Genomic DNA, 16802 nt, shown 5'->3' with positions numbered 1-16802 from the left:
ACGTACATCGGCTGCTTGGTCCTCTGAATAAGGGGATCGTCCTCGTACATCTGTCTCCTGGAGCTGTAGTAATCCTCGGGTCTCGGTGGTGGTGGTCTCGGGGGTTCCTTGTGAGCCTGCGTCGGTGTGGCGGGCAGGTCCAGCTGGCTGAGCGAAACGTCCATCAGCGGGCCCCGAGACCTTCCTCTCGGCGCCAGATTACTCTTGTCCTCGCTGCTCGAGCTGGGCAGTCTGGTCGGCGGCGGTACGTACAGGTTCTGACTGCTGTAACCCTGTCCCGAGTAATCGGCTCCACCGGCCAGCTGCTGCTGACCCTTGGTACCGTCGACCTGCTGCTGCTGCTGTTGCTGCTGCTGTTGTTGAAACGAGCCAGCGGGTTGATTCGGATCGGTCGTGGTCTCTCGGCTGACCACCAGAGACAGCCTCTCTTTGCTCGAGTCCATGAGCTTCCTGGCCTCCTTGAGGCTCATGTTCTCCGCCTGGACCCCAGCGATGCGGGTGACCAGGTCGCCGGCTCTGGCGCCGGTTCCCTCGCGGGTCACCTCCCTGACGTAGAGCTTGCAGCCCAGGACGATGCCAAAGTCCTCCTTCTTGCTGGGTCTGCTCAGGCTCAGTCTGATGCTCTGGGTCGACGGTGTGGGCGGCTGGAGCGTCACCGGACTACGGGAGCTCTGGTTCAGGCCGGTCTGGCCGTTGATGGTACAGTTGGCCGACATCGGTCCGGCGCGACGCTTCACCACCAGGAGGACCGTCGAGCCGGAGTCGCGGAGAACTCGGACAGCTGCGCCGTAATCAGCGCCCTCCAGAGACACGCCGTTCGCCGAGATTATGCGGTCGTTCACTCTGCGGAGAGATTCGAGTTGTTGCTAAGATTAGCCCCGATTTATCGAGATTTACAAGGGTGATTTTATTTTTGTTCATACGAAAACGATCTTTTTCCATTCAATCATCAATCAATGTTTGTTTGTTTTTTTCCCCCCTATTATACCGATCGATACAGAAATACACGCCGGTGCTTAACCAGGCCAAACAAAACACATTCTCTCAAAGTCTTGCGTCATCCGACGAAAGACTATAACACACAGTAGCATCGTCATGAACTCACTGAAGCTTTCCCTCGGCGGGTCCAGCCTTGAGAACGTCGGAGATGGCGATGGCCGGATCTCCGTTGGTGAAGTGCGGATTGTCCCGACCGCCGGAGACGGCGATGCCGAATCCGTAACCCGGGACCCTCGTCACCGTCACCTGGTGAACTTCCCATCCTCGGTCGGTTACGCTGCCGCTACCGCAACCGCCTCCTACCTGTAACGAAACGATTAAGCTGGGTTTAATTACATGCGGGTAAACGATACGCGCGGGATTTGAGTATTATATTATGGTGCAGACACGCATTTTTCCGTGTCATTAGGCTTAATGGCTCTTTAAGTGGGCCATGTAACAGACATTACATATATCCGCTGATTGGGTTCCCTAATTGATTTATCAATGCTTGCGCGATGCTATCTGTGTATTTATTACAGCGATTTGGCGTTATTAGCCGTATTATATATACATAGCGTATCGCTCACGTAGCCCAAATATTTATTCCGTATTTAGGGAATTTTTCGCTCGATTTCCAATAATACTCCTCGATCTTACCATACAATCAATTCATCGCTGTCGATCAGCATACGAGCAGCTTCTTTTCCTCAATTACACAAGCGATCTAATATTTGTGCCCATTAAATACACGAGGACGATTATGTACCGCGTATATATACACAGCGGCGGCGGCAGCTGAATAGGCCTATAATCGCGGAAGCGACGACGACGACGACAGAGTCAAAGGGAAAACGTGAATCCGCGCGATTGAGGCTGCCAATAAAACGCACGTGGTCAGCACGACTGCGTACGAGACTCTCTCTCTCTTCCTTGAGGTAAGCGGTCTCTAGCCCTACTTTTCCAGCTAATTCGCTTACGTGTCCCGTTCTCGGCTCTCCTTTTTCCTGTCTATCTATGCATATACGCACCGTCGACGATATATTTTTTCTCTCCAAGTATGTGATAAAATAAAAAAGGGCGAAACGCTCGACCAACAGTATATACAACGCACACCGCGATCCCCGAGAGAAAGAGAGTCAACGGCCCGAAGAATGTCCACCTCGGACGCGCCGAGCGTGTGCGTGCAGGTATAGAAAAGTAGGCAGAACGTATACTCTCTCTCTTCGCCGGTAGAAAGACGGAATTCTTAGCAGGAACTCGCTATCGGCGGCGCTAACGGGCCGGCATCGCGCCGAGAGAGAAGCCGTACAACACACACTATTCTCTGTGTGTGTGTGTGTGTGTGTGTGTGTGTGTGTGTGTGTGTGTGTGTGTGGAGGAGGCTATGCATGCATGTGTGAGAGAGAGAGAGAGAGAAAGAGCGCATAAGCGGACATTTCCGCTTTGCCTTTTACGAGATTTGCGCGCCGCGGATGCGCGTGTATTGCACTGACGCGAGCTTCATGGGTAATTAACGTACGCGCGTATTATAGCGGCTCTGTTAGGAATTTACGCCTCGACGATTCTTACAATTTGTCCGCAAATATCTGCGCGAGATCTGTGTGTATTTTTGGGACAAAAGACAGGCGCCGCTTCGGAAATAAACCGAACGCGAAATTAGACACGCGCGGCGCTCTCCGCTATATAACAATAATAATATGAGCTGAGCGAGAAAATGAGATTTTTATTTTTTTTTAAGTGTATTGAAAAAATCCAAAATTGCAAGAACGACCTCTGCGCGGTCACGCGTAAAAAAATCGTTGATGGAAAGTCGACAAAGGCATTCTTCCGACGTTATTCACGCGAGCGGTGATGCAGATTTTCGAGAAAGAGAGAGAGAGAGAGAGAGAGCCGGTTTCGATGCTGCTTCGGCGTAGATTATATATATATATATATATATCTGCGAAATGCATACACGTTTTAAACGTTCGTCGTATAAAGCCTATGCATCATTTCCCTTTTCACAAGCGCAATAACGCAAACTGGATCGTCCAATAAAAATATCGTACACGCAATAACCGACGGCTCGATAATTATTCATCGATTCCTCGGTAATCACCTGTCCGACGATAAGCCTCTCTCTCTCTCTACACGAGAAAGAGTGACACATAGGCGAAGAGCAGCTCGACGAAACTGGCTCTGACTCGTTCCTCTATACAGATACACGTGTATGTATATATATATATAATAAACGCCAACGTAGAGCCGATCAGGTGTGGGATATAGAGAGGCGAGCTGCAGCAGCATCGGAGCACACACCCGACGGCTTTCCAATAAATCGTCCGGCGATATTGGCCGTGTCTCTCTTTTCCTCCTAGAAAGTAAACTCTTGCGCATGAATAACGAGCTACGCTCTCGAGATGACGCGTCGTATTTTCGCGTAGCTCATTGAATACCAAAGCGACTTATTCTCGCTCGCGTATAACACTGCCTTGTATGTGTACATATGCGCGCTCGGTTTTTTAAAAGCCGATATCGATCAAAACACACACTTGCGAGTCATTAGCGTACGTCTGCTGCTATTCATCGGAAATTCCAGACTCCTATACAGAATGGAAGGTATAATAGAGAAAAAAAATAATTTACGACGCCGAGAACCGCACGCAATGCGACGACTACTGCTAAAAAGCCAGTAGCGCTGCGGGGTTATATATATATATATATATATATATATATATACACACATATATATAGAGGATAAAAGTAAAAGCCGGTATGGCTCGTTGATGCGTGACAACGCTGCACAGCAGCAGCGAAGAGAAATCGGCGCTGCGCGAGGAGAGCCAGTGGAGAAAAAAATAATAACCTGCGCGCAGAGCCGAGAGAGAGAGAGAGAGAGAGAGAGAGAGAGAGAGAGAGAGAGAGAGAGAGAAGAAAAGGTGCGTCGTCGTCGCGGGAGAGATGAGACACGGGCCGTTTAAATGACCGAAGCAGCCGATCAGGTTTGTGCGCTCGCTCGCACGCACACACACACACACACACACACACACAGAGAAAGCCGAGAATTCCGGGAGGAAAGGTTGAGTCACTCGAAGGTCGAGCGATTCTCGTTTCTGAAGTGTGTGTGTGTGTGTGTGTGTATAGGGTAGATTAGGTCAGGCAGAGAGACCGTAATTATCTCTTTCTTTCCCTCTCTCGTGTATTTACACCGCGTTTACGCGGTCGCGCAAGGACGACCCGATGATGTTTATCCGAGTTTTCGAGAGAGCAAGTGTGCGCTTATATGAGCCGCAGACGGGAAATAGACGACAGAGTGGCGTCGCGGGTTAAAAGCGTGCGCGTCTGGCAGACGTTTCTTTTGGCAGACTTTTGAATGTCGTAGACATTCGCGACTTGCGCAACGGATGAGAGAGAGAGAGAGAGAGAGAGAGAGAGAGAGAAGCTTGTACGTGTTTATATGAAAATTCCGGTTTATTCGGGTTCCCTCCCCTTCTCTGTATTTTATAACGGCGATCGCCGCTAAAAATACACTCGCCGCCGAAAATCCGATCCGTTAGGCTAACCACTCGAGCTCGCGCACAACCGATCTCTCTTCGAATTATCAGAGCGGTCGTGTGCGTAATATGCGTGTATACGCGTGTAAGAGAGACGCTCCCTCGGCTCTGTATGCGTGCGCTGCATGCAGGTGTGCTCGAGCGCAGGGGCGTGAAAATTCCTTCGAGGTGAGTCCTTCTCTCTCTCTCTCTCTCTCGCCTGCAGTGTGTACGAGATGGCGATTGGGCAAGCGTATACGACTGCACATACCGATATCTCTCTCTCTCTCTCTCTCTCTTGCGGCATATTTCTGCACGACCGCGAGCGCGCGCACACACACACACGTGATCTCGGAGAAACTCTCCCGCATAGGGGAACAAAGGCCGAGATCTCCCCGCGGAAAATCGGCAGCTCGCACGTGCACACTACCGATTTCTCTTTACTATATATATATATACACGCGCAAAACGATACCTGCTCGGGCTGGGGCGACTGAGTTGTCGGACTGGCCACGGCTACGACTATACCAGCGGCAGCCTCGTTACTGCTGTTCCTTTGCTGTTGCTGTTGCTGTTGCTGCTGCTGCTGAGATTGCTGCTCCATGTTATCGGGGTGCGCTGCAGCCGCTAATCCAGCGGCTAACAGACGGACCTTACGGGCCGCTCGGCATAGTCGCGCCTCGCTCGAGTCTACGAGGCACGCGAGACCGGACGATCTCACCCTGATGCCGATACCGAACAACAGTAGGCCCTTCTACCGATGCACATCTCACGCTATCTGTCCGCGTTGTTGAGCGATACCGATTTTTAGACACGCGCGCACGCGCGCAGTAGCGACGAAGAAACAGCGTTTACTATACTATAGCGCGCGGTGCGAGCGAAAGCGAGGCCGAGGCCCGACTAGCGTACTACTGCACAGGGGAGCGGGAGAGACGGGCCCAACAGGCACCGGTTTCTCGGGGACCGCCTCGGCAGGGCCACCTAGCTTGGCGTGTCTACGGACAGAGGGCGCTGTGGCTATTCTCGCTCGCGGCTGTGCGTTTTACATTACAGACTGCTGCAACTGATGGATTGTAGATTCCAATGCGCTGTACTGATACCTCGGCCGCCGCGGCGTCGGCCCTGGAATACATTACGCGCGTCCAGCTGCGCTGATATGCGTGAAAAGTCACTGCTTTTATACTTTCACTTTACGCTGCAACAGCGGCGCATAGATATTCCGTAATAGCTGCGGTTCCAGCGCGGATTATATTATTCCGCACACCTGCGCGCGTCTCAGAGCCGAGCCCTTTCTTCATAGAGCTTCGCGGCTAGTCGTTTCATTCAGCGCTGCTGATTCATTGAAAGATCTCTCGCGAGCAGTTATTATATATTATAATAGCTAATAAATGAAAATAATCCGCGAGGATCGTTATATCTCAAAGTCGAACATTATACTTTTATAATTCTCTCTCGTAGCGTATAATAATCGAGCGATTGAATCATGGCTTTTGATCTCGTTCTTCGAGTTATAGTTATTGTTGTAAATAATGAATAAAATGTTTCGCACTCAAACATACAAGTATTGTCAACGAGAGAATCAATGCACAGCGCTGAAAAATTGAACAAACAAGCGGATGAAGCACTAGTCATCCCCATGTAGAACACAGCGGCTCTCCGCCTTCGGACACGCGATCGCGTGCCAATAAAACCCCAATAATCTGCCGTCTTTCTCTCTCTCTCTCTCTCTCTCTCTACACACTGTACCTTGTGTCGTCGGCGATGCTGAGCACTGCGTGTACTCGCGACAGCAGTCGACTCGTCCCTGTTCCTCCGGTTATTACAACTCCGGACGCGTCTCCGACTACCGCTAGTCTTCTCCGTCGTCCTTGCAGCTCTGGCGCTGCTTCGCCTCAGCTCGAAACCAGCGAAGATCCTCATGTCATGACCCCAGCGATGCGACTAGCGCACTTCGCACTCGCGACACTGCTGCTGTGTATAACCGACTAAGGGGGCGGATACGCTTTATCGAGACGGACACCGCCCGCTAAAGCCTGCGCGATCCCGACTCATAGCGGGATTTGATTAATCGAAGCCCTAGTCCGATGTATCTCTCTTTACCGCTAGGCATGACACACTCGCGATAATCTATTATTCTGCGATGCACTTCCGGCTAGCGCCGACGATGGGACAGCTGTGTCGGAACGACGACGACTGCTATGCGCGAGAGGAATCAATCGCGAGCGCTCAGCCAAGGCCGGCCGAGAAACCGTCCAAGCAAAGAGCGTTGCTTTGGATTAGAAGCCCTAAAGTGCCGCTGTACGTTACATACGTATCGGTTCGCTCTGTGTCACAGCATATCGACGAGGTGTTCTCTGTATCATCTCTCTCTCTCTCTCTCTCTCTAATCAGGAGCGAGGAAAAGAAGACGCTTAACGAGTGTCTTCGGGGTGGCTCTCTGCGCGCGTGCACCGATCCTGAAACCTCTTTTTCTCTCTCTCTCCGTGTAACACAGTACGCGAGAGTCGAAAAAAATTCGCGTAACGGTTCTTCTCTCTCTCTCTCTCTCTCTCTTTCTCTCCCTACGAAATAAATTACCTAACCGATAACGAAAGCGCCTCCCGTGTATGCTAATGCGACTTTCGCCTCCGATCGATAGAGATGGAAAGATAGAGCGGAGCTGAGTATATCTTGTATATAGAATTAACCATCAACCGCGATCTCATTAGCCAATCGAGCCTGTCCAGCCATACACATATACGTTTCTATTACACTCTCTACGCCCTATAGCTGTAACCAATACCGACGCCGATAGATTTCTGTCGTACTACACGCAAACAGGTGTAGCCATCTGTAGGTGCCGGTGGCAACATCAGGTTCCGTTGGCATTTCTCTCACTCCAGCAGAGGTGTGTGACATAACGCGTAGGCGCGGGTAACCGAGATTAAACGCAGCTGTGAGAGCTGCAGTGTAAACACTGACAGTCTCGATTTCTATATAGATAACGAGAGATCGAACATTCCGGCAATTATTACATATCCCCGATATATATATATATATATATATATATATATATATATATATATATATATATATATATATCGCTTCTCCTTGATCGCTCGTGTGTAATAAAGATGCTATCCGACGAGTATATTTCTTTTTACACGCATACTCACGTCGTCGTGATTGACCTCTGATGTTTTCGTATAGCATCACAGCCGAGTGTAATTACAAGAGCTGTCGTCGTGGAGAGAGATCGTCCTCAAACAAACGTCGTGTGCATCTCTCGGCTATTTAATAAAACCGTAAGGTTAGCACGGTAATAATATCGCGGGAGAGTTTAACGCACATAGCGTGTATATTCGTTTATCGCGCTGCAGCATTTCCCCCTATATATATATATATATATATTTGCATGTCTATATTTAGCCGAGACGCGTACACGCGCACGCTTCATTAATGAATTGTAAAAATCCTCGACTGCTTTTCACTTTTCGAGCGATTAAGCTTCGTTTGCCTGCCTATAAGCGGAGAGTTTATTTTAAAATTTTCCAAGGCCCCTCTATTTACCACAGCTGTATGAAAAATCTCTCTTTCTCGATTATCGTAGCGAGCGACGGACAGTCCTAAATAGAAAATCTCTCTCACTGCGGCGAAAAGTAGGTCACAGAAGTCGAATTCGCAAAAGTGCGTAATTAACTATTTTCGGAACCACGCGCGGATAGAATCCCAGCTTCGAATCTTTTATATTAGGCTACATCGTTTCAGCCGTCTCTCCGCAGAGAATTCGTATATCATAGGAATATCCACGGCGTATATCGATCCTCGAGGGCGCGAGGGAACACGCGTGTGCGGAGTTTGGCGGGAAAATTGTTGTGATGGCCTAAAAATAAAATAGCCGCTCGTGACGGGCGAGCGATTTTTCGGCTATTCTATTTTTAAGCAAAAATGGTACAGGGGCGTGCGATACGTCAGAATCTGCGCCGTCTCTCTCTCTCTCTCTCTCTCTCTCTCTCTCTCTCTCGTGTTAATGGCATCGAAGCGAGTTGGTAAACTCTCGAGTGCGCATACGCTCCGGGAAAAAACGACGATTCGAGAGCTCTGTCGGTCACGCTGATTACTCATGCCCGGCGTGTATACAGTGACTGGCGATCGTGATAACGCTTGCGCGAATTCCTCTCGACCACACGATCAATATTATAATACAATCGTATAATAGCACATTTCTCACCGCTTCGTCGACGGGTTCGTCCAGCACCTCTAGAATCGGCGGCTCGGCTGAGATCTCGTTCTGCTGGAAGAAAGCCTCCTTGGTGGGCACTGGACTCTCCGGTGGCGGTTGCGGGGGCGGAGGCGGCGGCGAGGCCGACAACGGCGACTCCTGCTGCTCGCCGTTTTCCGACCTGAAACGTGCGAGAAGCAGAAAATTTATCTCCTGGCAGTTCGACTCATTATTTATCGCTATCGTCGTCTCCATCTCTCTCTCTCTCTCACTCACTCTCTATGAGAGATATTGCCTGTATCGTACACGTATATGCAAGAGAGCCGGAGACGGACTCGCTGGAAATAGGCGCGAGATAATGCATCGGGAATGAGAGAATAAAGTGTGTACGAGTCCCGATAAAGCGACGTATGCACTATCGGCCGCCGGCGCATTAAATCTCGCGGGAGGCATTAGAGAGCCGTGTATAGAGGAGAGGAAAAAATACACACACGAGTGCGTCATATTGTAATATGCCGAGATCGATCGACGTGTCGGTGTGACTAGTGTGCGTGCCGAATCCAAACGGCGGTGATAAGATTAAGCGCGCCCCGAAAACAACACATTATATTCTCTCTCTCTCTCTCTCTCTCTCTCTCTCGGAAGCGCGTGTACAATACACACAAGGTGGGGGGGGGGGTCGTCGTCCTGCTGCAGAGAGCGGCGATCAGCTGAGCGACTGCAACATCGCGTATACCCGCTGCACATACACACAGAACGCAAAAGTTGCGTCACGTCAATCAACAGGCGGTTTCGTCCGCTCGTGATCTGGCGCTGCTGTGCGTCGCGACGCGCCGCCGCCGCCGCCGCCGTTGGGTCTAAAGCCGCGCTCGCGCGAGATCTAAAAACAGTATAGGCAAAGACGCGGCGCGCGCCACCACCGATACTTGACGCTCGACTCTCTCTCTCTCTCTCTCTCTCTCTCTCTCTCCACATAGCAGACACACACTTTGTACGAACAGATCGCGCGGAGGCAGCACAGTTGTTGCGCGCGACTCGCGGAGCGACGAGGACGACGAGACACTGCTGCTGCCGAGAGAGCTGTCGAGCCCCGGAGAGGTGCCTTAATGCTGCTGCCGAGGAGCGCGAGCGACGGACGCAGGAGGCGCGAGGACAAGAGGAAGAAGATCGTTTACAGGAGGCCTCTTACCACCGCCACGGCTATCGTTCGCGACAACAATCGCCTTGTCGGAATTTGAATTTTTATAACGGAGAAACGCCGGCTGATAGCGCGCGCTGTTTTCGAAATTCAAACTTTACACAAAAGTACTAAGAGAGAGAGAGAGAGAGAGAGAGAGAGAGATATGCAACCACCCTCGCAAGACACGGAGATGGCCCAGTTACCGAGCGACTCCAAGCCCGGGATGTACGCTGAGGAGAGCAACGGGATCAAGGGCAGCGGGCAGCCCCTCAGACCTAGCGTAGCCCAACTGACGGTGAAAGCCGGTTGCAAGCAGGAGGGCCGCAAGCTCTTCCAGTACCTCGCGACCCTCATCGGTGAGTCTTTATTCCTCGATCTCGAAATTTTCCACGCTGCACGCGCTTTATCTCGACGTACATCGTCGCTGCTGTGCGGGATTGTGAAAGACAGTGGCGATCTTCGCCCCCCCTCCCCCCTCCCCCGGAGAGAGACAGAATGAGTTATTATCATTACTATACGCGTCTGGTCCAATTGAGCGTCGATTACCCGTCGATATAATCAAATCGCTCTGGTCGACATAGACCTTGTGCGGGTGCCTCGTCAGCTTTTCTTCCTCTTTTCTCGGTACAGTTTCTCCGAAATTTCTGCCGGCGGTGATAAGCGCGATCGGTAAGAGACTTTTTATTATTCTTTTTTTTTTTGCATCTTCTCGCTAAACTTTATATACGGACACGTGCAATCACGGATCGATCGCCGCGACGACGCATTCTTATAGATACCGATAACGCCGCCGATGTACACCGATGCGATCCCGAACTCGCGACAAATTTGTTTTTTTTTTTTTTTTTGGCACACCAACACGCCGACGATTTATCCATTATCTCGCGCAATAACACACTGAGAGAGATCTGTTATGTACATAGAGCGGAGAGTTCAACGGTTCCCCCGTAGGCAAATTAGATAATGCGATGGAGCGAAATTCGAATTCAAGCCGCTCTTTTATGTACAGACGCCTCTCTGCAATTTCACTCACCGAATTAACCCAATTTGCATTGTGTATGCGCCGGTATATTGTGTAGCTTGAGGGTTACATAAAGTACACCGCGACTATCTCCGCTCGTGCGCGCTTCTTGTTTGTTGCACATCGTCATTCACGCTCGGACGTCTCAATACAGACACACACACACACACGCGCATATACGTGCACAGTGCTGGATAAGAAATCTCCGAAAGAAAGTGTACGACGCGCGCGTGTCTCGTATATACAATTGATGCAAAGCGCTGACGCGCGCTTTTTTTTTTTTTTTTTTTTTCCCAAGTAGCCTTATTTACGTAGATATTACACATACGCTCGAAAAATCATCGCTCGTATAGACCATAGATTGAGATCATTGCCCCAAGGGCAGCTCAATCTAGCCGCGCGCGAGTGGAACGCGTTGTGTGTATTATGTTCCCACAGCAATATGTGTGTGTGTGTGTGTGTCTAATTGAAACGCGAGTATAGTGTGTTGTATAAAGTGCGCGAGCGCCGAATTCATCGCTTTCCGCCGCTTTTTCATCCGCAAGTACTTATGAGTGTGTATACCGCCGGCCTTGGCTGACTTATCTCCACGGATATGCGTGTGTACACGCATACAATGACGCGTAGCGACTATGCATTATCGCGCGCGACAATGAAGGATCGGAATAGAGTACAATCGAGAGAGAGAGAGACGAAAAATACATTGTAATCGGGAGCTAAGTGGGCGGCTACTGTTTATAAACAAGCGAAGAGAGAGAGAGAGAGAGAGAGAGACGAAAGGGTAGCGATCGACTCTCTCACTCGCTCTGATTAATCGCAAGCTCATTGGAGACGTGGAACACACATCAGCGTCGGCGGCAACTCGCGCGCGCCTGCGTTGCTATCTAGTTCGATCCGGATCGCTCCGGCGAGTGGCGCGCGCGCTAAAAATACGAGAGTTTGCTCAGCTAAAATATCGAAGGTCAGGCGCGTCCGGCGCTCTTTTTGGCACGCGGTGACAATTCCTCGGGCTCTCACTTTTCAGAGTGAACGACGGAACCCATATGCTATGTGTCCTTACAGCCGGCTCGATAATGGCCCAGAGCGGCATGAACCTGGGTTGGACGTCGCCGGTGCTGCCGCACATCAGCAAGAACACGACGAGCTTCCACATCGAGGGTCTGCTGGAGGACGGCGACGAGAGCTCCTGGATAACGTCGCTGATGCCGCTGGGAGCGATCCTGGGCGCGGTGCCGTCGGGCAAGGCTGCCGACAGGTTCGGACGCAAGCCCGTGATCGGCGTGACCGTGCTGCCGTTCCTTATCTGCTGGGTCCTCATGCTCCTCGCGCCGACGGTCCAGGCGGCCTACAAGCTCGCGGTGCCGCTGCTCTACGTCGCCAGGTTCTTCGGCGGTATAGGAGCCGGCGCCGCCTGCGTCCTGGTACCGGTCTACATAGGCGAGATAGCCGAGCCCTCGATCCGAGGCACCCTCGGCACCTTCTTCCCCATCTTCTTCTCCCTGGGCATAGTCTTCTCCTACATCGCCGGCGCCTACATGAGCTTCCTGGCGTTCAACGGGCTGTGCTGCGCGCTCCTGCTGCCGTTCCTCGTAAGCGTCGTCTTCTTCCTGCCCGAGTCGCCCACCTGGCTGGTCCAGAAGGGCAGGAAACCGGAGGCCTGCAAGGTGCTCAGGAGCCTGAGAGGCTCCAAGTACGACGTGGGAGAGGAGATCGCCGAGCTGATAGAGGAGTGCGAACAGATGCAGATCAAGGAGGGCGGCCTGAAGGACCTGCTCGGCACCAAGGCCGGCCGCAAGGCCATCGGCACCTGCGTCGGCCTCATGTGGTTCCAGCAGATGTGCGGCATCGACGCGGTCCTCTTCTACACCGTGCAGATCTTCGAGGTCTCCAAGAGCTCGGTCGACGCCAACGTCGCGACCATCATCATCGGCATCATCGAGGTAGTCATGGGCCTCATCGTCGCCGTCACCATCGACAGGTAAGGCCTCCAGAGAATTCGAATCGATGACCGTCGCCTGGCTGAACGAGGCTCATTGCTGATGGGTTCGCTCTTTTCCCGCTTCGTTTTCCAGGTTCGGCAGGAAGCCACTGCTGGTATTCTCAGGCTCGGCGATGACGCTGTGTCTGGGCGTGCTGGGCTACTACTACCGGATGATGGAGGACGGCCAGAACGTGGACTCGCTGACCTGGCTGCCCCTGACCTGCATCGGCATGTTCAACGTGGTCTTCTCGCTGGGCTACGGCTCGGTGCCCTACTCCATCATCAGCGAGCTCTTCCCACCTGAGACCAAGGGCATCGCCGGCAGCATCAGCATCATGACCAACTGGTTCCTCGTCTTCCTCGTCACCCGGACCTTCCACATGCTCACCAAGGCTCTGCACGAGTCGGTGACCTTCTGGCTCTTCGCGTCGGTCTGCGCGATGGCGGCCCTCTTCGCCTACGTCTACGTGCCGGAGACCAAGGGTAAGACCCTCCACGAGATCCAGATGAAGCTGGCCCGTCGCAAGAAGCGCGACAAGCGCGACAAGCGCGAGCTCGCCGGCGATACCAAGCCCATGCCCCTGGCACCGGCTTGAATCCGACGACGAAGACACGTCGTCCATACGGCGGGACTATATCCGGAGGTCCACATTTTGCGCGACTGGCTCGCCAAGATATCAGTCTCCGATCGGTCGGATCGGTATCTTTGCGCGATACGCCAAGATCGGCTCTCTATAGTATTCTTATGCTGCCGAGGGACGGCCAAGTATTCAATCCAATAAGCGACATATTCGTCATACGTATTATTTCTGTCTAGTTGAGCCAAACTGAATATAAAAAACAGTATACGAACGAAGATGAGATGAAACGGTGATGGATATAGGTATACTTTTTCTACGCAGTCACCCCCCGCCCACACACGTTATACCTACGCTATATCTATATCCATCCGTTGCTGTGTGTGCGACGCGACACGATGTAGTCGAAGTTATCCGCTTTGCCAAATTCACGAGGTACTTATGTGTCTATATCCGAGAAGATAAGCCGCATACAAGTGAAGCGCAGACTATATGTTATCATTATAAATGATCGTATTGTTTTTAATTTAATAATTAATTTACGCTACGGCGATGATTTTTCGTCCTAGTATTGCTCGTTTATATACATAGACACTGCGGGGAGATGTGTAGAAAGAGAGAAGAACGTAGTCGCTCGCGTTTTTACGGTATTTTTATAGATCTCTTGTAAGTAGCTGTAATAAAAGCATATCTATAGGCAGGAGTATGATTATGTATATAAATAACGATACACGTGGACGCTCAGGCTGTTCCTGTAAATATTCTTATTACCGCGCATATAAACGTATAGTAATATAGAAAACACGTTACGGACAAAAAACGAGCGTGATCATCGAGAGAAGAAAGAGCAACAACCGACAAATGTAGCGAAAGTAAACAAAACAATTTAACCATGTTCGTAGTGTGCAAAAGTGCGACGAGGTGATTGTGGGACTACCTTTCAATAAAATCGAATATACCAATTAGCCGAGGTCGTCAGTCGCTATTTTCTCCACCAGACTAATCGTAAACAACGCGACACATTGTGCGCCGCTGCTGCAGTTGACTCACCAGAAGCAAGGCAGCGAGGTTAGTCGGTCCAAGGCTATGAAGTAGCCGAACTGAGCCAATACCGGGGAAGGACAAACCTCCCGTCTCTGCTGTTGCATTTCGACTTGTTCTTCTCCTAAATATCGTCAATCCCATCGCTGCTGTATCCTCGCATTTCTTCGCGGATGATAATCCGAGCTTTGTATAACCTCTCGCGACGTCAATCGGAGGCTTATTTATAGAACAGAACGCTGAGCTTCCAGCACGTGCGCGAACGACACTCGCGAGATGCTTATACAGAGACTTTTTACTCGAGAACAATAAATAACCGAGAGAAGACGTTGCACTTCTTTCGAGTATACAGCTCGATGCTGTGGCGTTACGTAAGCTCGAAGAAACGACGACGAGAACGAAGTTTCGTGGACCGGTATGGGAGACGCACTGAGACGTCGGCCGATGCATCGGCGCGTATAGGGTCGAGACGCGGATGTGTATGTTTGTACTGTAGTACAGCTAGTTCTAAAAACATATCCGTGCGGAGAGAGCTTGTCGGCTCGTATGTTCGAGGGGGTACAGTACACGCAGCGCACGTGCTTCTCTGTCGACGACGCGTTATTTTCTATCAATGGATATTGTTTTGTTTACGTCTAGATATGTGTGTTCGCGTTGGGAAAGTTCAATGTATCGTTGTTTTTTTTTCCTCAAAGCGATCGATGAGTTATTCCGATGCATTTTCTCTCGTGGTTTGGTATACTGCAAAAACAACGACTTTGCGGAGAAGCGACGACGGACATGTAAGTATATTGAGTGATCGTTGTGAACGATATTGATATGGGAATCGAGAAAGCGCGAAAGTTTGATTTTTCAACCGCGAGTCTGTTTTATCGGTCGAGGCATGCCTATCGGATTTGAATGTGTGAAAAATATTGATCTAACGCTACCGTTTAATGATCTATAAAACTCGGTTTTACACGCATTAGTGGTAATGACGCTTAGCTGGAGATACACAGACATAAAGATTCTAATTTATATTAACGAAAGAAAAAGTCGATTCCGCATTTTCTTCATCCAGCATTGAAAGTTCTCGATCGCGTGAACAAAACACTACTCTTGAATTTCCCATCCAATTACACGAATTAATTACAAAATGTAAACCTATACTCGCTATCGCGCATAAATCCATAACCAACAAAAAACAAACTGTCACTGCTCGCACACGAGCGCCTTGAAAAATTTTCTACGTCAAGCCTCTAAAAAAAAAAAAAAAAAAAAAATTACAATATAATACCCTTCCCTCCCACGCAATATCCCTTCGCATAACGACTTTCGCACGCGCTCTCTCCCAACGGAAGCCAAGCAGTTTCATTCACCTTTGCAACAACGAAATTCTCTCACGCATCCATCTCCGCATACACGACACACCGGAACAAGCATCAGCAGCTGCGGAACTGCACATCAAATCTCGCATATCCCTTCAGTATAATAATTTGCCAAAGCCGCGCATCACAGAGACACACTGCATATATAAGTAGCGTCGACACGTGCGCGCTCGTTTTCCAATCAACTGGTCATTCACATTTCCTGCATGTAGATGGCAGCCGGCGTCGCATTCGTTGAACTCGAATTAATTCATAACCGCATACTCGTATCCACATAGGTACATAAGTATAGACGACACGTCGCGCGACGCTAGAAACGGGACAGGTGTGTGTGTGTGTGTGTGCGAGTGTAGCATTAGTAGGTTATGAGAGCGTTACCTGGGCTGCAGCTCCGCTGGCCCCGCAGCCGTTGGGTTAGCGTCCTGACGTGCGTTGCTCGAGCGCTGCGCTGCTGCGTCTTGCTCCTGCTGCTGCTGCTGGCCGTTGTCCCGCTTTTGCTCCTGCTCCTCTGTGTGCAAAAAACGCGTAGCGCACGAGAGAAAATAACTTTCGATTGGAATAAAATACTTAAGTTTATGATATGGGACTGACCGGTGAGCGCGTGCTGATCGACGAGGAGGTCGGTGAGCACATGCGGGCACTCGGACTCGAGAGCGAAGCAGAATTCGCGGAAGGCCTCGAAGCCCTTGGCTTGAATGAGATCGATGAAGAGATCGACGTCGGTGTCGTTGTTGCCGCTACTGGCGAGGGCCTGTCGGTCGACCTCCGTGATGACGCCTCGCTTCAGCAGGACGCCCAGGAGGTTCGTCGACTCGAGCTCCTGCAGCAGACTCGCCTTGTGCCTCGACAACAGCGTCCGCACCTCCTGCGAGCCCGCCGTCGTCGGGACGCCGGCCTCCTGCTGCATCTTCCTCACTTGTTGTCACCCGCGAGCGAGACG

The 16802-nt window shown here is 50.8% G+C and overlaps 2 protein-coding genes across 15 annotated transcripts in view; one reads left to right on the top strand and one right to left on the bottom strand.

Annotated features, from left to right (window-relative positions):
• Positions 1-16802, bottom strand: part of LOC100123379 (tight junction protein ZO-1) — a 23405-nt gene extending 6603 nt beyond the window's left edge. For 9 of the 13 annotated variants that reach the window (XM_031933705.1, XM_031933708.2, XM_031933706.1 and 6 more), the window contains exons 1-5: positions 16454-16802; positions 16241-16370; positions 8704-8875; positions 1106-1302; positions 7-843 (exon numbers count right to left, since the gene is read on the bottom strand). In XM_031933705.1, the coding sequence (XP_031789565.1) occupies positions 7-843; positions 1106-1302; positions 8704-8875; positions 16241-16370; positions 16454-16769 (1652 nt within the window). In that variant the 5' untranslated portion in view covers positions 16770-16802. Of the gene's footprint in view, positions 1-6; positions 844-1105; positions 1303-4968; positions 5758-6239; positions 6697-8703; positions 8876-14504; positions 15788-16240; positions 16371-16453 lie in introns of those variants that run through there. The other 4 variants (XM_031933707.2, XM_031933709.2, XM_031933711.2 and 1 more) reach the window with 4 other exon arrangements.
• Positions 9515-14419, top strand: LOC100123372 (facilitated trehalose transporter Tret1). Of its 2 annotated transcripts, none has more exons than XM_001606956.6 (3): positions 9515-10230; positions 11958-12873; positions 12968-14419. In XM_001606956.6, the coding sequence occupies exons 1-3, from the start codon at positions 10038-10040 to the stop codon at positions 13470-13472; spliced, it is 1614 nt and encodes a 537-aa protein (XP_001607006.2). In that variant the 5' UTR covers positions 9515-10037; the 3' UTR covers positions 13473-14419. The 2 variants fall into 2 exon arrangements, with proteins under 2 accessions (XP_001607006.2, XP_031789573.1); XM_031933713.2 differs by having other exon boundaries at positions 9638-10230; positions 11920-12873.

Source organism: Nasonia vitripennis, chromosome 1 (genome assembly GCF_009193385.2).
Source record: "Nasonia vitripennis strain AsymCx chromosome 1, Nvit_psr_1.1, whole genome shotgun sequence".
Lineage (NCBI taxonomy): Eukaryota > Metazoa > Arthropoda > Insecta > Hymenoptera > Pteromalidae > Nasonia > Nasonia vitripennis.
The sequence above is the reverse complement of the archived record's forward strand: the minus strand, read 5'-3'. Positions and strand labels throughout refer to the sequence as shown.

Coding starts and splice junctions, on each gene's coding strand:
- LOC100123372 (XM_001606956.6), top strand. CDS start 10,038: ATGCAACCACCCTCGCAAGACACGGAGATGGCCCAGTTACCGAGCGAC. Junction 10,231..11,957: donor GTACCTCGCGACCCTCATCG/GTGAGTCTTTAT, acceptor GTGTCCTTACAG/CCGGCTCGATAATGGCCCAG. Junction 12,874..12,967: donor GTCGCCGTCACCATCGACAG/GTAAGGCCTCCA, acceptor TTCGTTTTCCAG/GTTCGGCAGGAAGCCACTGC.